The 25552-nt window shown below is 41.0% G+C and overlaps 1 protein-coding gene across 3 annotated transcripts; it reads right to left on the bottom strand.

Moving 5' to 3' along the window:
- Nucleotides 1-778: 778 nt before the first annotated feature.
- On the bottom strand, nt 779-24282 carry NFE2L2 (NFE2 like bZIP transcription factor 2). 3 transcript variants are annotated; one of them, XM_048309474.1, is made up of 5 exons: nt 24265-24282; nt 5929-6198; nt 5675-5770; nt 5145-5324; nt 779-3170 (listed from the first exon to the last, which is right to left on the bottom strand). In XM_048309474.1, exons 2-5 carry the CDS (start codon nt 6193-6195, stop codon nt 1962-1964), a joined length of 1752 nt encoding a protein of 583 aa, XP_048165431.1. In that variant the 5' UTR covers nt 6196-6198; nt 24265-24282; the 3' UTR covers nt 779-1961. The 3 variants fall into 3 exon arrangements, with proteins under 3 accessions (XP_048165431.1, XP_048165433.1, XP_048165432.1); XM_048309476.1 differs by lacking the exon at nt 24265-24282 and adding an exon at nt 23872-24022; XM_048309475.1 differs by lacking the exon at nt 24265-24282 and adding an exon at nt 23606-23624.
- Between the last annotated feature and the right edge of the window lie 1270 nt (nt 24283-25552).

The raw sequence follows: 25552 nt of genomic DNA, 5'->3' as shown, positions 1-25552 counted from the left end.
CAAGGTGACAAAGTTGTGGGGTAATAAAACCAAAAGCTCATTGTGAAGTTACACTGATGCTACTGTGGCCAGCCAAGCAGTAAAAGATAATCTGCCATTCAGTGCATCTGGGGAAAACCAAAGCTGGTACCTACATCACTGAAGGCTCCAAACCAATTATTGCTGTTCAGGTGAGAAGGCTTGCAGGCACTGGAGTGTTGTATGAAAGCAGCAAGCAGCACAGAACAGCTGGAAATTGGAATCCTTTCACAGCAGCCCGTGACACAACAATACTTTCTCTGCTTCCTAAATGCACAGGGTTTTTTTTTTGAGGACACTCAAAAGGTCCATAAAAAGTGATATGATGTAGAATTGGGATGATATGAAATTGTTCTTCTAGCTTTCATAGCCAGCTGAGAGGCTTTCTGATTGACATGCAACTCCAGCAAGGTTAAGAAGTTTGGGAATAAACACGTCAAGACTGAATTCAGGAACAACCTGTATCATTTTACTTAACCTAACTTTGTGAATAATGAGCTAATGGAAGGCTGGATTCCTAATCTGATATCCCTCTTTTAAACCTCTTCTACTGTATTATTAAACCATCTCTGTGGGTCCTATTCTACCCTTTCTCGACACCTCCATTTCCTTATTTTGGAAATATGTACCAATAAAGTTGCAGAGCAACTTTTTTTTATCTATTTAAATGACATTATGCGTAACACTGCAATAGATAAAATTCCTAAAATGATATAGGTCCTCAGTGGCAAGAAAAAAATCACTTCAGATCAAGCATGCCTTTCAGAATTTTCACAGGGATGAAGATAAAATTTTTAATGTTCAGATCAACATGTCTTACAAATTACGCATTTTCTGTATTGAAAAAATCCAAAATGCGTTCCTTTGAGTAGTAAACAAAACAATGCTATTTATTTGCCCATTCTTTAGTCTTTTATAAATAATAATTTAAACTCCACAAAGCTTTTCAATTCACTGAGCAGAGATTCCAAACAGTGCAGGTGGCTGGCTGCTAGACTGCAGTTTTCCGTAAGCACCAAAGTAACAGCAGGGACAAGTGATGCTCGTTGATTGAAGTCAGAAGCACAGTAGTGTAGTTCTAGGAGAATTGCTCAAAAGCATACAGCAAGTTTAGCTGGAAAAAGGCATAATGCTGACAATGCTTTATCAGATTTTAAAAGCCTTTGGAGAAAAGATCTCATGAATTTACATAGTGTTCAAGGAAAACAAAAATGTAAGCTTAGCATAGACTTGAAACTTTGTGTTACATGGTCTTTCCAAAGGTTATTAAAATGAAGCTGAATGAAGCATTAGTAATGCTGACACTGCTGTGTGATTGGTTATTATGCTACACGAAGACTTAGCTTTGGAAAACTAGCGAGGATTTCTCTTCTTTAGGGAAATAAATGTGTATGAAGTAGATTTAAAAAAGTTTAATGAGCTGATAAAGCAAAATCAAACACTGAGTGTCAACTTTTATACTAAATTAATATATTAAATATAAAGCAAGTATAAATGTATAAGAAAAATGGGAAACACTATTGCATATTTATAAAAAATATCAGAAGCCATCCTGGTTGTCTTGCAAGAAATTATATTTAGAAGGCTAAAATCATTTATATATATACCAAATAAATCTATGAATATAACAATAGATAGGAACAGTATATAAATATGGCATATTTAAATATTTACATATATATGGAAACTAATCAAAGTGGTGCTATAAGAAGGAAATGTCTGTTATAAAAATCAGATTCAAGATTTTGTATATGCCCATCTGCATTACATGATTAATTATCAACTTGCATCTTCCATAAACTAATTAACAACTTTAAAATTATCATTGCATAGACTTACTTGACAAATATTACTTAATTTTGCATTCCACCTCACAGTAGAAACTATCATGATAATGATACAAAAATAGTAACTCAGAGAGCAGTAGCCAGCTGTACTGCCCTTCAAAGTTTAGTCCCTGACTTCCTGCTCTTAGGAACAAGAAAGACATTGCCATCTCTAGTTTGCTGCAGTGAATATTCACTAGGAGAGTAAGGCTTTCCATCTTCATCACGTAGCATGCTGAAGACCTCGAGGTACAAGGTGGTAAATTGCTTTTTCATTTGATGAAGGCTCCTGTCATGCTCTCCTTTTTCCTTAAGCAATTTCTCTTTCTCATCTTTTAGGTTACTCAAATCATGCTCCAGTTCTACTATATTTTCCAGTTTTCTTTTACGGCAATTTTGAGCAGCCACTTTGTTCTTGCCTCTCCTGCGTATATCTCGAATAAGGGTAAGCTGGGCTTCATTGAACTGCTCCTTAGACATCATTTCACTGAAGTCCGCAACAGGGAGATTGATGATTTTTTCAACAGGAAAAGGGATCTGCAGAGCTCGTGCTCTTTGCTCATCTCTTGTGAGATGAGCTTCAAGGCGGCTTGGAGGTTTATCTTTTGTGAATGGAGCTTTGGGTTGGCTGGGAGCCAGAGGGGGTTCTTTCTTTGGTGTGGTTGTGCATGGCAAACTTGGTGTTTGAGTGTTTGGCCCTAAGGAAGAAAACACCTGATCCTGGAGGTGCAAAGAGTACACACTAGCACTGCTTGGCAGCATACTTCCAGGAGCACTATCCAGGTCTTCCATTTCAGAATCACTGCAACCCAAAGTCTTATCTGCATAGGCAGATGATTCCACAGAGTGTTCCGGCGATGCTACGCTGGAACTTGCATTCAGTGAAACACCAGAGTCAGAATCATTACATTCTGCTCTGGTCCCTGAGTGGCTGCCATTAAAAGCTTTACACAGTGCGAAGTCAGAAAGATCAATAGGTTCACTTAGAATCTCTGCCAGGGATTGACTGATAGTGTTCCTTGCTGCTGCATCACCGTTCGCCTTTGTATCAATAAAGGTGGTGTAGAAATCCTCACAGAAATCGGGGTTTGAAGGGGACGTGTCATTTAAAGAGTTCACACTCAGCGGGTTGGTGTCTTCTGGTGGCAAAATGCCTGAAAAGGGGCCCTCCATACCATCCAGGAAATCTGGACTGCAGTTAAGTTCTTTTTTCAGTACAGGTAATGAGCTGCAGTAACTGTAGCTGTTGTGCATCTCTGCTGGCTTGGTTTCAGGGCTCGTGACTGTGCTCACCTCAGCCAGGTTATCATTTTCGATGTTCAGGCACTAGATGGGAAATGCAAGGGAGAAGTTGAGCAACACGTCTCCAATTGATAAAACCCTTTTCTACAACCCACACGCATTAAATGGCAATCAGCATAGACATAAAGGGGTTTTATAACACTGCTATAGTCTAGATGACTACAGCACCCCTGTACTGTGGAGAGGTAATCAAGGAAGATGACAGATACCAAAGGAAGGGCACAAAATAACTTGTTCTAGACAAAGCTGCTTAGACTAAGAGAGCAGAGCCTCTCAAGCTCAGAGCAAGATGCTGAAGATACCCATTCCAATGTGTTATGGAAACTGCATGGAGCCCTCCTGTTCTGGTAACTGCTTGTGGGGATCCTGGAGCTGCCAGGTCTGAACTTCTCACAAGCACCACTGCTAGGAATGGCATGGGTACAGAAATGTGGAATTCCTCAGTAAGACTTAATGAGCATTTATACTAAACAATTACTTCTAACACTATTGATTTCATGTCGCAGTTCCTCAAAAGCAAGATTCTTCTAGGATTTACTGAATGAAGTAGCTGTTCAGCAGAGAGAAATGTAATTCTTGGTGAATAAGAACAGTACTAACATGGAGCCTGGCAAACACACTTTTGCTCAGCTGGCTAACACCACTCTAACAGCTGGCATCAGACTGCTCCACTGATGGGCTTTCACAGGCTACAAGAACAACTTTCCAATGGGGTGGGGCACTTGCTTAACTGAAGTTGAAATAAGCAGGCCTGCTGTCCCCCAGGAATCAGATAATTATCAAAATGATTCTGTTTCTCTGAAGAAGGGTCCACACACTGATTACTTAACTAGAGGTTGTTCAAGGTTTAAGCTAAGATTTTGAACGTGAGAGCTCTATTTTTCCATTTCTCTACATAATTTGTAACAGGCAGTGCCCTCCATTTAATTATCTTTTTTTTTCCAGAAAATTATTCACTTACTATTCAGAATTACTGCAATAAATTATTTTAGTTTGGTTTTTTAATGTATTTTCACCATCACTGCTGCCTCTTCACAGCCACTTGCCCTTGTTACTTATGTGGGTCCTTTAAGCCTACCACAGTAATCAGGTTAGAAAACTAGAAAAATATAAAAAATATAAAAAGATGAAGGGAAAAGGTAGAATGGCAGGAAAAGCTCAGTTCCTCCAAGTTTTTCACTTAATTTTTTTGAAATATGATTCAGATTTATGGGTATTTCACCAAGCAATCATCTCTTGTATTAATAGCATAAAGTAGAGCAGCATCATGCTGGAAAGCATGATAACATTCTACAGTATTATATTTGAAAATAAATTTATTCAATTTTATAGTCAAATATAAGGGAAATAGAAATATAAGGATAGGCTAAAAATCCCTACATATCCTCTGTATTAGCAAAGTGATTTTTTTGTTCTTTTGAAATATCCAGTTCGTGTACATTACACAAGTTTTTTTTACTGAATATATATAAACAGCATTTATATAAATATACCTGACTCTTTTGTGTACCTAAATATATATTCTATTATCAGCTTTAAAAAAAACCTTTTCCTTAGATAAAAGTTGAAATCAAAAGTAATCATATTCACACAGACACTGCCAAAAAGCCCCCTACTATTTAAAATAACACTTGTGAAAACAATTCCTGTTGTAGATCCATGACTCAGAAGTGTCCATTTTTGAGCAGCTGAATTTTAACCATGATCACGCTGTAACAAGTTGCACACAGAGGCAAACAGTGACTTGCTAAACAAGAGGAAGTTTTGACTGAGAAGTTTCATTAAGGCTTATCCATAAACAACTCATTTCCTTCTTTCTACATGTTTTTCAAGATATTATTTTTGAAAAAATTAAAGCTCATATTGTTATAAGCACCCTACAGGTGTAGAACCTGTCATTATCACCATCTGTTCAGATGCTATTGTACTGCCTTCTCCAAAATACTATAGTCCTCCAAAAATATCATGCTTTGCTTTTCAGGTGCTTATCATACTAACCTGTAACTCTGGAAGGGACAATAATTCTTCCCAAACTTGCTCTATGTTCTGCATATTCTCTGCATCAGTGGTTGGAACTAGATCAGGGGATTCAGGTGGCTGAGCTTGATCAGAAGAAATGAAGGCTGGGTTGCTATTGACCTGAGCAGGAACCAGTGACTGAAATGTAGCTGAAGAAGCCTGAAAAGTTTAAGCAAAAAATTAAAAAGCCAAACAAAACAATGATAACTAAAAAACTCATTCAAAAAACTAGATGTGCATTTTCCAAAGCAAAAATCCAGCTTTTGGAGTTCTACCATTTCTGCAGAACAAACAGGTATTTCTTAAGAAAAGCTTCTTTTTTTGTAAATAATGGAATAATATAAAAATAGGCTCAAGCCTACTCACTGCTTTCTATGCCAGCTGGAGCCAGCTTGAGGAAAATACTCAGATCACAAATCAAGTCTTATGCTGAAGACAAATCTTAGAGAAGATGTGAGACTGACCCTGTGGAAGACCACCCATGAAACCATGGTACTGTGCATTTTTACCTCATGCTCATCTATAAATGGGAATGCTTCTGCCAAGAGCTGCATGCAGTCATCAAAGGACAAGGCCTCTGCTTCTGGTTTTGAAGGCTCTGTGGCCTAAATAGGAAAGTTATGAAAAAAGGTTACTGCGTCTTTGAATAACTGAGGATCTTCCATTACAGCAACACACGCAAATTCATTTTAGGCAGCCACTAGTATCATGCCTTCCTGTGAACGGAAAAAGGGTTAAACACACTCAGAACACTGAAGTTTACCTGTGAGAAAACACCGGATGGCTCAGTATCTTCTGACTGAAGGCACTGAGCTGGCTGCACGGGAACAAATTCACCTGTCTCTTCGTCTAACTCCAGCTGAGCCAGCAAGGCTTTCTCCTGCTCTTTTTGGAGCTGTTCTTGTCTTTCCTTTTCAAGTTTCTTCTGTTTCTCGAGTTCATACTCCTTCTGTCGCTCACTAAAATCAAAAACTTCACGTCTTGCCCCAAGGTCTATATCTTGCCTCCAAAGGATGTCGATCAAGTTCATGTCCTGCAACAGAAGTGCTTTTTTAAAGTAAGTTCCTCCCCAGCAGACCTGGTTTAGAACAACAGCAAAGCTTTAATCTCTGTGTCAAATAGGTAGACTTACGTAACTGAAACTTATTCTCTTAATCCTACAAAATTACCAAAATAAAATACGGTTCTACATGACCTTTCTGAAGTGTGTGACCTGGTGCTTTGGTTTCTGTGGCCCACACACAGGCTCATAGAAACCGAGAATTTATTACAACTGGTAAGGTAATAAAGGAACTAGCCAGAGGATAAATATATTCTTCTTTTTCAACTTAGAAAAAATATGAAGATACAGAATGAATTTGTCACAAAGAAAGTAATTTTTATGAGAAAAGAGAGAAATTGTGAAGTTTGACCGTGCAGCACATTGTTTTCCACGTTCTCGTAAAACTGCAAAAGCTGACTAAGAAACATGATGGAGGCTTCCTGAAGTAACAATAATAGCCATCCTGCAAAATGCGTTTTGGAATATTAATGATCTTAAAGATCAGCAGAACAGAGCTTCAGAGATAGCAGAGAATCTGGTTTCAAAGACATCAAGTGACATAACATCACTAGCACTCAAGACAATTATTAAGACTTTTACTAGAAATTGTAATTTAAAGCTTAGTCAGTGTTGATGTTCTAAATGTGGTTGGTTTGGAGCAGCTGAGTATAAACAGTGGTCGCAAGGTCTCAGATACTGTTAACCAGTTGGCCCCTGGCTCATCAGAGTCCACTGTTGTCAGACAGCTAACAATGACCTAGATTTCTTGGAAATCAGTTGCCCTTGCACCTGTAGTGTTTCAGGAGACAAATGAAATTCTGCTATTTAGGAAAAAGCAATTGTTTGATACTATTTGCTTTGTCTACAAATACTTTTAATTTATTGCATCAGGGGTTTTTATTGGGGGAGGAGGGCAAGGGGGTTAGTAGATTATTTTATTTTTGTTTTTTACTGTTCAAATAGTCAATATTTTTAGGGCTGAAGTCTAGAGTATTTTCTTCTATGAAGAAAACCTAACACCCAAAATTTATCAATTTGTATGCCTGCCGATATAGAATTTTATTACTTGGTAGCCACATTTCTCAACCAACCAACCAGCCAACCATTCAGCTGGTGCCTGGAAGTTTTTGATTTTACATCATGTTTCATTATGCTTAAAATTACCCTTTGGGCAGCATGTGAAAATAATGTTCAGTGTTGGTCATCCTCATCAGATTAACACCCTACAAGTAATACACCAAACACTGCATTTCATTTAAACAGAACCTTCCTGATTCACTCAGCAGCTCTACACCCAAGATACAATTTTTTTGCCATCGTATCAAATTAAAACATTCCCTTCTCTCTAAAGGTTATTTTCAAATAGAAAAGCAAAGTAACCTGCATGCCAACTCATGCTGCCATTCAAAATGATCATGTCTGTACAATAGCTATGACAAAAAGCTTCAGGCCAAGTCCACATTTGAACAAACCAATTCAGTGTCCTCATTTCACTTGGCATGAACGACTTCTATTAATAAATTAAAAAAATGTATTTTTACTAAAATTGGATAACTACATAAAATATCTTTGTGTAACACAATGCAGGCACTTCCACATCTAAAACATATTTAATATACCTTGCTGGGAGACACCAAACTCAGCTTTAATGGCCAGCAATGAAGAAGCTGAAATTATTACAGTGGCTGCCCAAGACAATGTTTGTTTTTTCCAGATTGGCAGGGTAAAACAAACTAATTAAGTTCTGCAGTAATTGGAGATACTGCAATATGGTATAGCTTCATTAAGGGCCAGTAGTTTACCAGCTGCTCAGTGTCTCCTTCTGCAGCAGATCCAAAAGTGCTTCCTAGTCTCTGAGCATTTGCAATATGTTCTGGATAAAACTGCAGGATCTGGATTTTAGGGCTCACTTCTGAATTATTCATTTACAAAGCACCATTAAAAATGTGACTCAAAAGATTTTTTTGTGTGTGCCTGTGTGTATATAATGCAGAAAGCTGTGAATTAGCAGAGCTGCTTTCCTTTATGAGCTGCAACAGACTGCTGTACAAGAATATCAGAACTGGTGCTCAGTTTCAGGTTAAACCATGAAAAACAAAAGTGAACAAAAAAAAAGAGCTACAGAAGGCAAAACACATTTTCCTTAAGAAGACAATCCACACAGCCTTAGTACAAAAACACAAGACCCAGCTATTACATGTGTCAGCCATTCTACTGATTCATGATCGAAGCAAGTAGCTTTGGGTGCTGCCTCCTTTGTGGGATAAGATGTCCCCAAAGACACCAGCTGACCAAAGAAAATGCTGTGGCTGTACACCACTGCCTCTGTGTGTGTGCAGCAATCAGTTCAGCAACCAGGATTCTTTTTTGAATGAGTATGCTTGCCCGCTTATCAGGATTGTCAGGATCTTGAGCTGTTGTTTGATAAATGTGACAGCACTGATTGGCTTGCGTCACCATTTCTCAAGGGACCATATTTAGGTCAGTGTTTTATCTCTGGCAAAGAGCTGAGCTTTGCCAAACAGTCTCATGCTCTACCCTGGAGGGCAATGCTTGTCAGGAGCATCTTTTTAATTTTATTTAGTTGTTGTGTTAGTGATGCTTAAAACCAAAAGGATGAGTTGTTTTATTTTTGTTACCACCATGTAACTAGAAAAGAGCCCTCCTATTTTCAGTTTGAGAAGCTGTACATAACTACAGCAATATTAGTCTTAACTTTGAATAACAATTCAACTAATTACTCTTTGCATAAATGGGCTACATGGAGGAAGTGTTCTTCTGGTCAATAAGCTGATATGTAGTATCTAACAGCACACTGATTTAAATATTAACCTGCCACTTAAAACACTTATCTATGATTTCAGCCAATGCTTTTAGTAATACCACCCTTTTCAAGAAAAAAAATATTCTGGTCATTAGTCCAAAGCCTCAGGTCAAAGTTAATGGAGTCAACATCGACTAGTGATTCACTAAGGAATGAATCACAACCACAAGCACGAGGTAGTGGCCAAGAACTCTTAAAAAAAACCTTGCAGTCTAAAGCAAACATTTTGCAATTTTGTTCCTTTAGCCTCCCCACAGTCTTCCTCTTTAAGTTATTTCCCTGCCTTGTTGAACACCAGCACAGACATACACACAGGTACCCACATAGGCAAGCATTCTACTTTCAGTTCATCACTGAAGCAATTTTCCCCTTCTACTGTGAAAGTATCCCAAAAGTAGCTGTGTACTTGACACCTGGAGTCTTTAAACTAAAGCTGTGAAAGGCTTTCCCGTGCAAGAGTGACCTGCTGGTTTTTAGGTGCCTCAACATAATGTGCTGGTCTCAGAAAGACTCATTTGGAGGGACAAGTGAGCACAGACTGGCATCCAAACTGGAACATGTGCACTGAGAGTCCTGTGAAAGATTCATCTGACCCAGAGTTGGCTGCTGCCCTGCAGAGCCAGGCTGACCACTTCCCTGAATATCAGACACATTTACTGCAAAGGCACAGCCTCATGTGACAGCCTCCACAAGTGCCCGCTTGTTCTTTCCTCTGTTGTGCAACTCCTTGGATTGCATCAGAGGAAATGATGGGTTTGGCAGAGCCAAGAGGCCGCGCAGGAAGAGCCAGGCCTGTGCCCAGGAGGGATTGCAGCTGCGGTGCTTCCCCCGCGCCTGGAGCTCAGCTCTTTCCCACTGAACACCAACGCCTAGGCCAAGGGCAAATACGTTATGGGATTCAACTTTTGTACCACTGCTGTCCAGCATTTTTAACTTCAGAGAAAATGGTACAGGTTTAAGATTTTTCCCAAGCAGACACACAGTGATTTGATTTTAACATTTTCTTTGCAATTTTGAAGACAGAGAAACAACTTCTCTCAACAGAAGACATGCTTTGCTTTCCCATGATCCATGTAAGCAGGAGGTGCCTTGTACTGATGGTTTGATTTTTCTGTTCATTTAGTGATATGTTCTTCCTATCACACTGATAGCTTAGTTTGGACATACAAAGGCACTTTTAATAAGATAAACATAAATGTTAAACAATTCACATTAAGCCACCATCTGGCCCCCAATGGAAATTTTCATGTTTTAGATTTACATATCAGCATTTGCCATCTGGGCAGAGTCTGTTATACATTTTATGAGAAAATCTCATTGTAAAGTTTGACAATTAACTCTTATTGCTCCTAAGCAAACATTTGCAGAAGGGTAAACAAAGGAAAGAGACCCTGTTTCCACGTTACTTTCACAGACTGACTTCCGTGCTTTAAACAAAATGCTGATCTTTTGTTTCATCCCTGTCTGGTTTATCTGACTGGTTTTGGTGTTGTTTGGAATATAAGCCATTTACAGGTAGCATTGCTAGAATGGAAACATCCAGCACCCCAAGTGTCAGCAGAGAAACAACATGGTACCTCAGCACCTTCAACCCATTGTAAGCTATCCTCTGGATACAGAGCACATTGTGGGGTTTGTGCATTAACCTCTTAAAGTCATGCCTTTTGCACCATAAACTGAGATAACGTGAGCAGAATCTCTCACCAGACAAGGATTTGTTTTCCTTTCCCATGATCTGTTAGCACCTAACCCCAAGAAGACAGATGGTTTCACATGCCAGCATGAGGCAATAGAAGAGCACAGAATCAATGGCCATTGCATCCAGCAGGGAGCTCAGACCAGCACCGCACAAGGAGCAGGAAAGCATTCCTACACCTTACTCACGGAGACAGGGCAAAGTATCCCTCAATTCTTATCTGTTTTCCAGAAAGTGAAGGGAATGAACAAAAAGGCACCTTACATTTTTGCTTTAATCAAAAAAACGTGTTGGAAGTGACGCAGGCGCAAGGACCCAAGATACTTCAAGGCAAGAATGAAAAGGAGGCCATCAAGTGATAAGGCAAGTACGAGAGGAGCTGGAAGCATCTGACCACTTAAGAAAAGCACAGTGGAAGCAACAGCTGAATGTCTCATCCTCTGGAGAAACCGATTTTTTTCAAGTAGTTTTTAAGAATTATTTATAAATAATTTAATGTTTTCAGATTATTTCTGGCATCTCTGTAACTACAGTTTCATTCTCTAAATCTTTTTCAAGGTAAGTTACTTTATTACAGCTTACAATTACAGAACAAAATTCTGGACACGTAAGCCTTACGCTTAAGAGAAGGCACAGAAAGCAGATGAAGTTAGCCCAACACCCAAACTTTTTAAAAACAATTGAGAAGAATGGGGGAAAGGGAATGACAGAAGTTATTTACACTGGCGGGCAGAGGGGTACAACAGCAATTTCAGACATCTGAATTCAGGGTTTGGAAGTGTGACAGAACAGACAGCTGTCAAACAAAGCCACATGACAGCAGCCTGCGATTTGTGAATACACAAGGTCAAATCCCTGACTGCCCTGCAGAGCTGTCGACTCTACCATATTTTTCACTAAGACCTTCTAAGAAATCTGGGAGAAAACAAGGTGCTTGGATGGATGTAAGGGGGTGTCTTTTTTCTGTCTTTCATACCTGTGCCACCTAATACTGGTGGGACTGCACTGACACTAAACCAGTATGTTTTGACACTACACCAGTCTGCTTCTCTTTCTTTATGCCCATTTGCTCTTCCTGGTCCTAAAGTCTTTGGATGCCTGAGCCACAAAACACTCTTAAAGCCCTGGCAGGCTAACTTAACTAGGAAAGGACTCAAAAAGGGTTGAAAAGCCCTAGCTTTAAAGAAGTGATATTGCAAGAGAATTTTCACTCCCTGTCTGTAAAAATAAACCTGTTAAATGCTGTTCATGCTGACCATCCGTCTTGGGACATTCTTCTGCCCCAACAGAGCCAGATGAGATCAGTTCCTGAAATGTTAAGTGTATGTATGCAAATTTCTATTTTCTCCTAACACGCATCTCGTATTTCAAACTGTACCTCCCACTGTATTCCAGCATGCTCTCTTAATAAATGCAAAATTGCCAGGATCTACTCTTATAAATTAGATTAGTTGAAAAATTTCTTGGCTGGACTGTCCAGCATTCACAACAAGCCTTGTCTAAGGGCATCACTCTGACAAAGATGGGGAGAGGTTCTGCCTGGCTGGAAGTACAACTCTGGATACTACTCACCCACTCTCCCAACCCTCACTCCAGAAACAACTTCTCTCAGAGGTGGATTATTTAGGAATGGTATCAACAAAGGCTAAGCCTGTACGTTATGTACAGCTCTCAACATGATGGCTTTCTTATACACATCCCATGGCAAGCAAGCTTTGCAAACTGCCAGGGAAAAAATACACCTCATAAAAAATACACCCCATATAGTGAAAAGACAAGTTTCTTTAAGCCTGAAGAGCAAGAATGTAACTGCAATAAAAAATACCTGTTGAAGGCTGTTTATGGTCATTAAAGTACTAACTCAATTTCAATTCCCAGATCTGCAAAATCCTAATGCTAACAGTAAAGCAAGACCAAAGCAGGTAAAGAAAAACACCATCAGAAACACAGCAAAGAAGAGGAAAAGGAAGGACACAGAAGAGTTTACTTCTTCACTCTGGCAAGTCTTCTCTTTTTCTGCAAAATCAATCAATCCCCACCTCCCTGCCACTCCTTAAAACACTGGACATGTGCAAGTGCCTCACAGCACTCCCAGCCTGGGGCACAGCAGCAGGAGCAACACTCTCCTCTCTAGCTCATCAATCTCATCATCAATAGCCAGAAATACACATCTATGTCCTTTTCCTACCACATTTGGTCTGCCCTGAGGAGACCATTTATGGTACAACAGATCAGGCGATTCTTGCTCAGTGCTGCAGATCTTTCTGCAGAAGACTGTTTCATGATCTCAGACACTCCAGAGGCAGCTGTGCTTTTCTAAATTGTTTAATCAATACATATTTTAGATGGTAGGTTTAAAATAGTAGGAGTTTAATATGGAGTGCTGGTTTCCAGGGGCTGAATGAAGTCTAGACTGATCCCACCTCAACATACTTTAAAAAAAAAAAAAAAAAAATTCCAAACCCACTGTCTCATTTGCATGGCTTACAGAAAGCAAAATCTTGAGTCTGACATTAGTACTTATTTTCTTTGCCCAGTACCTGGTTTTTCCAAAGTTATCCTCTGGTACTGAGGACCAGATCAAACATGCATTGTGTATCTGCTCCAAATTCCCTTATTTATGCCTTAGTCAAAGGGAAAAGACAGAGTAAGGTTCAACATGGTGAACTGATGACAATGATTTTTTCTTGAATAAACTGAATTATGCCCATATTTATAAGTATTACCCTGGCTGCTCAGAACAAGCTAAAAACGTCCATGGTTGTCATCTCACTTCTTCAAACTTAGTCCTAAAACTCTTGACATCCCAGAGTGCTTTCTGGAACATCTGTATTTAAAGCAATGAGCCGTACATGTTTTCAGAGCTTTGCTGTTTTGGTTAAATGGGTTCTGTTTTTCCCTTTTCGGTCTTAATTATATTGTGTTAATCCAACTATCACTTTTCCACAGTATATTTGGCTGGTAGTGCTGCAGTCCCTTCCACTCAAATTCTGGATCCCTCTTTCAGCTTAACAGAGTTATTGACTTGCTATTTCTTTATCTTGCATCAGCAGCATTCCAAAGTTAAGTCAATAAGCACAAAAAGTTAATATGTATTCAAGTTAAAATCTATTACACAAGTTGCATAATAAAATTGGGAGGCTGGCAAAAATACAGGATTGTTTTCTAAGACCGGGTTAGTCTGTCTATTTGTTTTTGCATGCTTGATACATCAACAAAATTCTGCTGTGCTGCCCTAACAAGTAAAGTGAGTGATTCTGCTGTGGCCGACTTTGTAGCTGTTGTCTAAATCACCATGTACTGCACCACGTAACTCCATTTTGAAAGGCATTCAAACAGCAGCCATCTCAGATAGACCAGCTTTTCCTGAAATGAAATACGGCTTTAATGCTTTATTTATGTTTGCGTTTCTTTTTTTCTCCCAAGTTAAAACTGCATCATAATAAAACAGGCATTTATTGAATTTTGTCATTTATATGACAACAAAACCCCCCAATATGTAAAGAAATAATATAAGAAAAATACTGCTGATCTTTTAACCATAAGAACACAAAAGCCTTTGTGCCCTACTTTATTTTCTGTATTGAACCTACACTACTTGAAAAACAGCTACCTGTTAAATTATTATCTTCAAGCTATTCTGCTGTACCCAGCCAAACATGTACTCTGCAGACATTGCCACAGGATACTCACCAGTTTATACACAAGAGGATTTGTTTATAATAATGGCTCAGTCATCTGGGAAACACGATGCAGTCAAATTACAGCACATTCTTTTGTCCAATGAAACAAATCAGGAAGCAAAAGGAACATAGGGACAGAGAAAAGAACCTAAACGACTGCAAGTAACATTTATTAAGTTGTATAAATCTTGGATTATAACCTATTAACCACTATTCTTGCTTCATACATTTTGGAAAAGCAGGTTTCAAACCAACATGAAAACTGTGTGTTTGTTTGAGGGTCCATATATTCTCCAGGATTATTCAGAATCTTCCTTGTACTACACATTTTGACCGCATTGGCACCTTAGTGTAAGGACCCCATTTCCAGCTGTCGTTTTGCTGATGGCTGGGCAAGTTACAGGGACAGCACCAGCTGGGTCACTACAGCTGCACCACGGCCTGGATGTGGACACTGCATGCTCTACACATCTTGTCGACTTCCACCTCACGATCTCACAAGCAACTTGCTTTGCTATTGTTTGTGGACCAAACTACAATGGCAAGCAACTAGAGTGTCTGGGCGAGTTAGAAAGCAATGAGGTTCACCCAGTGTCCTGCCAGCACATACCCAGCAGCCCCCTTTCAGAAACACAGACATCTACTATGGCTGCATCAAGGAAATTCCATACGAACACCTCATCAGCCAAGAGTACTACCTAAGACTAAAAGCTTAAGAATAGGGTTATGTTGCAGGGAATAGTGTTTGCTCCAGATGTGCCCACATCTGGCAGAGTACACAGGTACACAGTTCCCACTGCAGTCTGTGGGGCACAGGTGGTAAATACTCTTGTGAGTCAGTCCTGCAATTAACGTGCCCTTTTCACATACATAATCCATAGAGATTGTGCTGGGAATTCATTGTCAGTGCACAGTTTTGACTAAATAAGCAGGGTCGGGGGTTTTTTTGGAGTGTTCAGTCTCTAATACACTTATTATTTAGTTTTTGCAAGGGGAAAAGAAACCAAACCCAGGAAAGAGATCAAAAATACATTGCTATTCAACTGCTCACCACTGGGCAGTACAGAATTGTAACAGATTTGAGAAAGGTATACCCAGTGGGGCACATTTTAGCTGTGCTGGCAAGATCTTTCCAAAAGAGTAATTCACGGTTAAATGACACTATGAACTTAGTTTGACACTGTGAACAGCCTTCATTAGTGACATACTTCAGTCAATAATAATACCATTCAACTGTGAACTGATGACCAAAACCACCCTCCCTAAATTTACATGATGCATCCTAGAACTCATTATTTAATTTGCATTAAAGGAGTTTATATAGCTTTTCCCCTTTCTCTAGCCACACCAAGATACATGAATTATCCTTTCATAGAATGAAGCAAGGGTAGATTTTACTCATTTTCTTAAGCACTTGTAATCCACACATTTATCTGCAAAAAAAGCAAGCCTCTAGAAGTCATGGGCCCCCACAAAGGCTTCAGGAAGCTCTTTCACATGAAGGTCCTGCAAAGTTAAACAACTAAATCAGAAAGCCCAATAAGGCCCAACAAGTCAGGCACCCATATGTCAATTTATCATTTCTGTCCACAACGACAGCTTTTGCTTAAAACAGGAAAACCCACTGAGGAAGTGAACAATAACTGGGTAGAAAACTAAAGCTTTGTCTGTGTGGTGCATTCCAGCTCTCACTTTTCAATTTATAAATTCTGAAAGCAGAAGGATCTAAATCATCTTCCAAGGCATAAACCAGAGTAGGTAAATGGTTTTATACCTCTTGCCAAAGTAATGCTCAATATCTTCAAAAGAGCAACAAAACTGCAGAACTCAACCATCAGTAACTGTGTCATTCCATCCAAATCAAGAGCCTCCACCACCCACCACTTTTCTTGGGGCTTCTTCCATGTCTGTCCCCTTGGACTATACAGTAGATTCATAGCCCATTTTATCAAAAAATAATTCTATGGGTCTGACCTTAGTGAGAGTTTTTCAGACTAATTTGAAGCACTCCATTAACAGTTTTATTATTTAAGTGGCTTCCATTCTTCCCTTTGCCAACAAAAAGAAACTTTGAGAGATGAAAGATGTCTAGAGACGTACACGCTAGCTGTTAGCTGAGCAAGGATTCCCAAGAGTGGTCAGTGAAGACTAGACTCCTGAAGCAGTAGATGACAAAGGATCACACATTCCATGGCACTACAACATTTCACTTGAGTCACAACAATTCATACTAGTTGAAGAATTAACCTGATAACATTCTAGTTCAAATATTAAAACCAAAATAGAAAGCACAGTATCAGAAGTCACTGTGCTGTAATTCTCTGTTACAACCTACACAGCTATAAGGCACATAAATATGATGTGCATTTCCAGAACCAAAGAATTAAATTTAAATAATGTGGAAGACCACCTGTCAGAAATCACGTTTTAGATTCAAATGTAAGTTCTAGTTTTCGTATTATGCTATCATTTGATTTATTTTACAAATATCAGTGAGACAATCTTCCAGAAATTCCTCAGCTGACACAGATCTGCTCAAGACCCATCTACAGGGGAAACAAAGCCCAGCATGAATACAAGTCCGTGTTACAAAACAGAAAACGTGTCCCTGCATCTCATGTCAAGTAATACACAGAAGATTGCATCAGGGTCTACAGCACACTTGTACCAAGGACACTTCATGACTCCATGATGCAGTCATGACTTCATGACTTCATGTCTGCACTGGTGCAGACATACCAGTGACTCCTTCTGTGACAGCGGTGAAGTCAAGCATTAGTGTCACAAACTGGTATGGAATAGTCCCACTGACAGATCTTGGACGACCTCTGCTGCTACAGTCTCCATGCTCTCCTTCCAGCCATGAAGCATCTGAAAATCTTACCCATCTGAGCTGAGCTGCACCAGCCTTTAGAGCCACTCACTCATCCCTGCCATCCTCTCTTGTCCATTGTTCTGCTACCCAGCTGATTGTGGAACACGTCATCTCGTCACATAACTGCACACAATACAACTGGAAATACCCTGATTTAGAACAAAATTCAGTCTTCTTACCCAACAGCACATAACTCAAGCAAACAGTTCCTGAAGGTAGAAAGAAGAAATGATGGCGTGCCCACGCCCAGGCGGCCAGCTGCAGAGCAAACTTTACAACTGGCCACCTTACATGGGAGCAGGCAGCATTCCGAGCAGCAGACCTGCATCAACCACGTGCTGCCTGAGAATTCTGAACAGGGATCTCCCACTGGGAAACCCAAGCAGCACAGGAGTTGTTCCACTCTAATTACAGCAAGAAGTAGGAAGATACTAATTTTACCACAAGGTTTCAAACAAACAAAAACCCCCAGGATCTTTTTATCATCTCTTTACAGCTAAACAGTGGTGATGACCTAAGCAGGAAACAAATCAAAGTCATAGCAACTTTTCACATAACTCAGCTGTTGAAAAGCCACTGCTTTAACATTTTGTAGATATTAATTTTCAAACACAGCAAATAGACACACCCTTAATCATAAAACAAACGTCCTCTTACAGGCACACTATCAACCAAGCTCCTTCTGAGTCAATTTCTCAATTATGCAAACTTTGTTTCGCAAGCTGTCTCCACGACTGGAATTTTTGTTATACTTACAAGAGACAGCATGTAAAATCAATATAGCAAACAGCAATAAAACTTTGAAACTGCAAGACAGAAGTAGTGGCGTGGACAGAAAGATTGATATCTTTACATTTCATAGCAATACAGAAGATACTTCCTTAAAAGGTTTTAAAGAGATGGTTTCAAACTGATCTTACATAACTTGTTGCTGCAACTTCAACCTTAAAGGAACTTTCTTTTCCTTTCTCTTCTCTTTTTTAACTATATTGCTAATAATAATACTGCAGGAGTTAGGCTAAAAGTCTAACTGCAAGACATGTACCAAGTTGTGTGGTTTCAACGCCCTCAGTACTGCAACAGCATTGACAATGAAGACATTAACTATAGGAATGGTTTAGTTTACATTTAAAGATAGAAAACATTAATAGTCATTTACAATACCTTCCAAATAACTTTGCTAAACAAACACTGTTTTATATTCCCTCCTCCCAGTATAAAAACTGCAGCTAATCAGGCCAAAATCAGAAATCCGAACTGACATAATAAACTTCAACTGTATCTGTAGTACATAAATTGCAGACACGTAAATTTTATTTCTAAGCTATACCCATTCTACTAGAGCTTTGCCAATTAGTACTTGTGCTAGGGTTTAATAATATACTACTGAGCAGCAGTTATACTCTGCTGGTAAGACAATGGTAACTTAACTTTGAGTTATTAACACTCTTATGATCTCCTAATAGCTTTCCAAGATCTCCAGAACAACATATGAAAACATCTGATTATTTTAAAGTGAATTTTAAAGTGAATATTAACATACAAATTAAGAGGCAAATACAAAGCCAATGTATTGACACGTTACATTGAAAAATCAATGTGTTACTTAAAGAAAACAGAGAAAATATTTCACCATGATTTCAAAATGGCATAGGACAGAAAACAGAAGATCCTTCATAAGATAAAGACAAATGCTCCTCTCCAAAGCAGTCAAATAATTAAACACTTTTATCCTTACTAAATGTTGTTACAGATTGCTTGGTTACCCAAATAAATACTTAATTTAAAGGTATGGTGCCAAATTAATACTTAATTTAAATGTATGGTTCTGAGAGACTTCGCTTCCATTTGAAATGGACACTGTTGGCATATGCATGTCAAAGTAAAACTAAAGTAATATTAAAACAAGATAATCTGCTGGGGAATGTATATTTTATTTCCTTATTTTAAAGAATGGTAAAGAAAAATTAAGAAATATGTATCTATAAATCATAAACAGTAAAATAGTTGTCCCTGTGCTTGCTTCACTACTGTGCTTGCTTCACTACTGTGCTGCACAGAGCAGTAATACTGCTCTTTCACTTTAGAAAAACTTAAGTCCTACAAGATAATTAAATTCTTACTCCTGCCAATTAACGTGTGACTGTCACTGGCTTTGCTTTTCCTGCACAGAAAGCAGTTACAGGGTAGGAAAGCTAAAAGTACACATTGCCTATCTTTAATTGAAATGCATTTGCCGGTGTCTGTTTCAGATAACCCTTCCATGGTTTTCAGCAGTTTTATCCACTACAGAGAGCACTGCCGCCTTCAGCTCTTACCACTGGTTTAATTGTTTACCTTAATGAAACAAATATGCCATAAAAGAATTGCAGTTGAGCAACCCTGAGCGGCATTGTGGTTCACAGTATATCAGTCATCCTTGGATAACACAAATTCAAAGTCATGACTTCCAGCTCCTCCTCCACAACTTTTCATTGGTCCATATTCAAAGACATGCAGAGGTAGCGTGTTTTCAAAACCAATTAAACCTGTTTATTGCTGAAAAAGGACTAAGCCGACCAACGTGTTGTATTCCTTCCCCTTCACCTAAAGCAGCGTTCTGTGGCAAAGTCCAACTTTGGTATAATATACTGGGTCAGAAAACAGACTTCAAACACTTTCAAGTTTTCTAGGAATGTGCTATATTAAAACAATAAGTTACTGAGGGCTGGAATGAGATAGAGGCCAAAGCAAACTTTAACCAGGTGATTAACCTGGAGACTTTGCAGGACTTCTTGCTGGCTGTGACTCAATCAGCAGGGGATTAATATTTAATTCATGCCAATGGGTTACTGTCTGAACTTGTACTGCATTGGCCTCAGCCAAGACAATCACTGTAAATACATCACACTTGCACAAATTGGCCTAATTTTAGTGAATGGTTTAGTAATTTTAAAGCTTATCTTTATAATTGCAAAGAGGAAAAAAAAGGAAGAAGCAGTGTTCTAGGTACAAAAATCCAACTAATTTCTTCTTCACAATCAATCACACACCCAGTGTTACAGGTATGGGTACACTTGGCATAATTTACTGGCATCTTCATCTGGACTTCCTATATTTTCTCTTTCTCCCTCAAGTTCACCCTTTTCTGAGCCTGCAATTGACTATTTTCATTCTCCTTACGAAGTCTACTGCATTCCAAAAGCTTTCAAAGACAAACTCCAACAGCTTTCACTGTTTTGAGTTTTCTTAGTTCTACTGAAGGAACAAGTACAACAAAATTTTACAACTATGTATGAAAAACTCAAGTAAGGAATAATATGAATTAATTTTACTTAGAACAAATACTTTACTTAGGTCCTTCCACTTCTAGTGTTCCTCAACATCACCTCACAAAGTCCAGCATGTTCCACAAAGGTATCTGACATTTTTTTAACAAAATAAGCATGTTCAAGATGCTATTGCTACATTCATTTTAGTCGGGATCATGAAAGTAGCAGTACCTACCAAACAAGTATTTTTCTGCTTTGCAAATTTAAGAGGTAAAGAAAGCAAAAGAAATCAAAAGGGTATTCATGTCCAACAATAGATACAATAATAATTTTCAACCACTTCCTTGTCTTTCAGGGTTATATATAACCGACTGCATTTTTATTCAGGATGAGTATTATACCATCTCTATATTTTTCAATTAAAAAATAAAAAAGTAAGAGACAGCCAAAATTTATTCTTGCCCATGAACATTAGCGGGAAGTGTACACAAACCTTCCTAACCGCCCACACAGTCCTATGAAAATTTCTCAAGTTCTTTAAAGCACACAAGAAAATCCAGCTGCCTTCTACAGACAATGAGTGTTCTTTTTTGTTCCAGTTTGGTCTCTTTCAAACGTTTCCCAATAAACTTTCAAAGCCAATCTCTTTTCCAACTTTGAGAGCTAAAAATTAATTTCTTCAAGTCAGATAGTCAGGTTTTCTGAGACAATGAACTTGCACTTCCCCCAGTTTCCAATACAACTGTAAGTTCTTGGTAGATTTTAAAGACAAGCTACAGAACAGGATTCATATGATGGATATTTACTACACTAATAACAGTATCCAATTAGCTGTTCTCCTCAATGGATTGACAAGATCAGCTCCTGCTAGGCTACATTCATTCCAGCCAAACATGCTACACTGCATTATATCTAACACTGGCTTAACTGAAAGATATTCTTTTGTGAGTTTTGAAGGAAAGAAAGCTTTACCAATACAGCTCGATATCAAAGCGAGCACAGAACTACTGGGAGTGTCAAAATAAATGCATTTTTACTTAAGGAAGTGCTTGTGCCACCCTCTCATCTCCTTCCTCCAAACCCGTCCTCCATTTTAGTAGCTAACAATCTATTCAGAAATATGGGCATTTCTGAATCTTATCCACATACATACATGAATAGATATATCTACAAAGATCTTGATCAGATATTCCTATTCAATAAAGTTATTAAATCTCATTATCAAGAAACAAACAAACAAACAAAAAAAAACAACAACAACCCAAAAAGCTCTGAGTGGGCTACTTGTTTGACTTTCCCACAGAATCTGCCCTCATGTGGAAATGAGAGGCTATTAGAGAATAAAAATAAACCCACTCACTTAACAATTTAATGCAGCAGGACAAGAAAAAGAGAAGTATGTGTAATTCCTCATTAAAGCCCTCTAGACTGAAGAGATCACACAAATTGAGCTGGAGACTCTTCAGGACAGCTCTCTAGGTAGAAAAACCCTAACAGATACACTTGCATGTACACTCAATTATTTGTCTACTTGGTTTTGCCAATTGTTGTAATTAGTCTTACTTCCACTCTAGTGTAACCCACAGCTTCATTATTTGTGTTGGAAAGGGAATTCTTTTTGCCCTCTTGTTGTGAGGGTCAAAATTTAATAACTAAGGAGCTTTTTTGAGCTTTTTTACAAGGTTACAAGCAACCATTTCAATAACTTCACATTTACTGAAGGGAACAGCTACTAAGTCCTGCCTTCGCAAGTGTGATTTGAAACATCCAGACCATTTGTTCCATTGCAATCTTTTTTCTTGGATGGTTTGAGGTCCATGTAAGCAACGTTTCAGCTCACCTCTGTATACAGAGGTGCATCCTATTTCCAGGCAGGAAGGTACAACAAGGGAATACTTTTTACAAGAATATTGCAGGCAATAGCTCTGCTAACTCCCACAGAAGTATGTAGCTGAAAGCAGAGGGTTTACACTCTGGTTAAGGAGTTCGATCAATCCCTGCACACTCACCTTTACTGGAATGACAATTGCTACCAGACACACAGACACTAAGAACACCCTTCCCATCTGCTGCCTTGCAAAATCTGAGGGGCTAAATGAAATTGTGTTCCCCTTTGTTCATTCTGAGTGAACATTTTATGGTACAGGGTATGTGAATTTTCCATTTAATGAATACATTCAGAACTGTATATCAAACATCATGATAAGTTGCTATCTAAAAAACACAGTGCCTTTTCAGGCAGGTCTGCAAGAGAAGAAACCAGCAGCTGCTGAGCTCAGATAGGAAAAGTGTAACAGGTGGCTTAGTAGAGAGGGTCTGGCAAAGCAGGCAAACGAGTAACAAAAGCAAGGTTTCTGGAAGAGAAGTCACAGTGGATTGGTGAAGAAGGTACAAAAGCATATATGCAGGAATTGGTCTGTCAAGAGTCCCTTAGGAATGAGACCAAAAGTGCCTGGATAATATAGGCAAAACCAAATTCACAGGGTGTTTACGTAGCACAGGCCAAGACAGTGATTTTTGCTGCAGTATTTTCCAACAAACTGAGGAGGCAAGGTGGAGGTCATGGCTGTGCTACCCAGGGCTAGAAAAACAGATGGGCCAAGCAGAGCTATGAGCAGCCCAAGACTTGAAAGGAACTGTATCCAATGAACAGAAAAAGGTACATCCAATACTGCTAAAGTGATAGTCCCTGTAGGAAGTACCCACTTATATATCCTAAAGAATGGACAATGTTAGATGAAACTCTACTGCATAGCGTATATTGTACCAACACACACTAGAAGACCGTCAGAACACTTGAGTCTTAATTTTGCAGTAAAAAAAGAATTAAAGTAGATCCAGAACAAGTTTTAAGTATTACTTCTTTAGACCTAGCACTTTGTTGATAAGGATACATTTCTATTTAAAAGCCCAAGAAAAGCACAATTATATAAATTTATAATGGAGTTCAAGCATGTTTTCAGTTATTCACATAGCTCTTGTGCAACTAGTTTGCAACACAACAGTACTGAACTTCCCCAGGCTTCGAGAGAAGAGGCTCCACAGCACACGAATACAAACCACAAACACCTCTGAGCCTCCAGGACATTCGCCCGAGGAGAGGCCACCCCGGCTCCGTGTGCTCTGTGCCCAAAGCCCTGGCGGGGCGTTTCCAGCAGGCGGAGGTGCCGGGGCGCGCCCCGGCCGGGGCAGCCCAGCTCGGGCTCCTCGGGCTGCGTGTGCGAGGCTGATCCGGACCCGAAGGCGAACCCAGAGCCGCCCCGGGACAGCGCGTGGTTGTGCAACAGCCCCGTAGCGGGCCCGGGCTGCAGCAGCGGGAAGCGGCGGTAACTCACCCGAGTGCGGAACGGGAGCGCTCGGGCCCGCCGGGGGCAGCGACTCGAGGCTGCACCGGGTTTGGGCAGCCCCTCCGGCGCCGGCACCTCCCCAGCCGCTCCCTCGGAGGCGGCTCCGGCCCCTCGCCCTGCCCGGCCCTCCGCGCGCTGCCGAGGCTGCGGGCGGCGGCTGCGGGCGGCGGCTGCGGGCGGCCCTCGCTGACCCCGGCCCGGCCCGGCCCGGCCCCCCCGCGGGGAGCGGGCGGGGGCTGCGCGGCCCCGCCCCTACCGTGACTCAGCGCCTTCCGGGGGGCGGGGCGGCGCCACGTGCTCCGCGGGCTCGTGACGGGCGCCCCGCCCCTCGCGCCGCGCCGGCCGGGCCGCGCTGCCCGGGGCCGCGGGCGCCGCTCTCACCTGCGCGGCGGCGGCCGGCTCGATCTCCATGGCGCGGGGCCGGGGCGTACGGCGGGGCCGGCACGGCGGAGCCGGCACGGCGCGGCGGCGGCTGGCCCGGCACCGCCCGCCGCTTCTCTCAGCGCTGTTTGGGGACGGGGCCGCGCCGGGACGGTGGCCGCCCCCGCGCTCCGCTCCGCCCCGGCCCGGCCGCGCAGCCACTCAGCGCCCGCGGGACCCGCGGAGGCGGCGGCTTTCCCGGCAGTGGCGGCGGCCGTGCCGGGCACCCCGTCCGCGCTCCCGCGATCCAGCGCCCGCGCCCGCCGGGCGGCCCCTGCTCCGGGTGCCGTCGGTGAGTGGAGGAGCGCCGCTGCTCCGGGCGAGGCCGGTGCGTTCGGCGCTGGAGCAGGGAGCACTGCCGGCAGCCCGGCGGGCAGCGCGGAGGGACGGCAGAGCTCCGGGAAGAACCCCGTGTGCGCCGGCTGCCGCTGCCGGACAGGGGGTCCCGAACGAGCCGTCGAACCAGCCGAAAAAGACATCGGGAGATTCGGGGTCGGCAGACACGAAGTGTTTGGAATTGGTAGCTCCAGGCGAGGTTCCCCTCGGAGCGGCAGTGGTACTAGTCCTGATACCATTTTGTCAACTTTTTGCCTTTTTCGGCTATTTAATATGCAACACATATTAACAACGCGCCAGAGCCCCCAGCACTTTTCAGGAGTAAAAAAGCACGTGTCAGAGCATGCCCAAAAGTAAGGCGGAATGCTTTAGAGCCGACAGGCCACAGGCTGGCATCCTCACGCGTGTCAGAGTTACCAAGTTACTGCAGTGTCTTATCTTAAAGCACCTGTCATTATATGGTAAACTACATTACTCAGAGAGCAAGCTGAACTCCCATTGAAATCAGTTAATTCAGTGCACTGAATACCACTTTGAAAAGGGTCTGACTGCTGCCATTGCATGTGTAGCCTGGCTGACATTATATGACAATATATACCTTTCAGATGATCCTTTGGTCACTCCTTGAGCCCATTTCTGAGGCTACTTTCAATGATCTAATTGAATCAAATAGTGTGGAGTTAGGACACTCTTACTAAACCTGGTAAATCTCCCTATTCCTTTATGGGTGCTTAGTTTCTGTGCTTTCCGCTGGGTCTCTCTCAGACCCTGCTTTGGGTATGCACAGCTGCTGAGCTGTTAGTGCCATTTAAACAGAGCTAGGGTGAAGATCTCATTTTCAGGTTTGCCCTTCAAGGTGCAAGAGTGTGACTTTACAACTTAGAAACCGAAGCAGGCTGTTGGAAGTTAAAAA

Source organism: Corvus hawaiiensis, chromosome 7 (assembly GCF_020740725.1).
Source record: "Corvus hawaiiensis isolate bCorHaw1 chromosome 7, bCorHaw1.pri.cur, whole genome shotgun sequence".
Taxonomy (NCBI): domain Eukaryota; kingdom Metazoa; phylum Chordata; class Aves; order Passeriformes; family Corvidae; genus Corvus; species Corvus hawaiiensis.
This window is presented reverse-complemented; position numbering and strand designations above follow the sequence as displayed.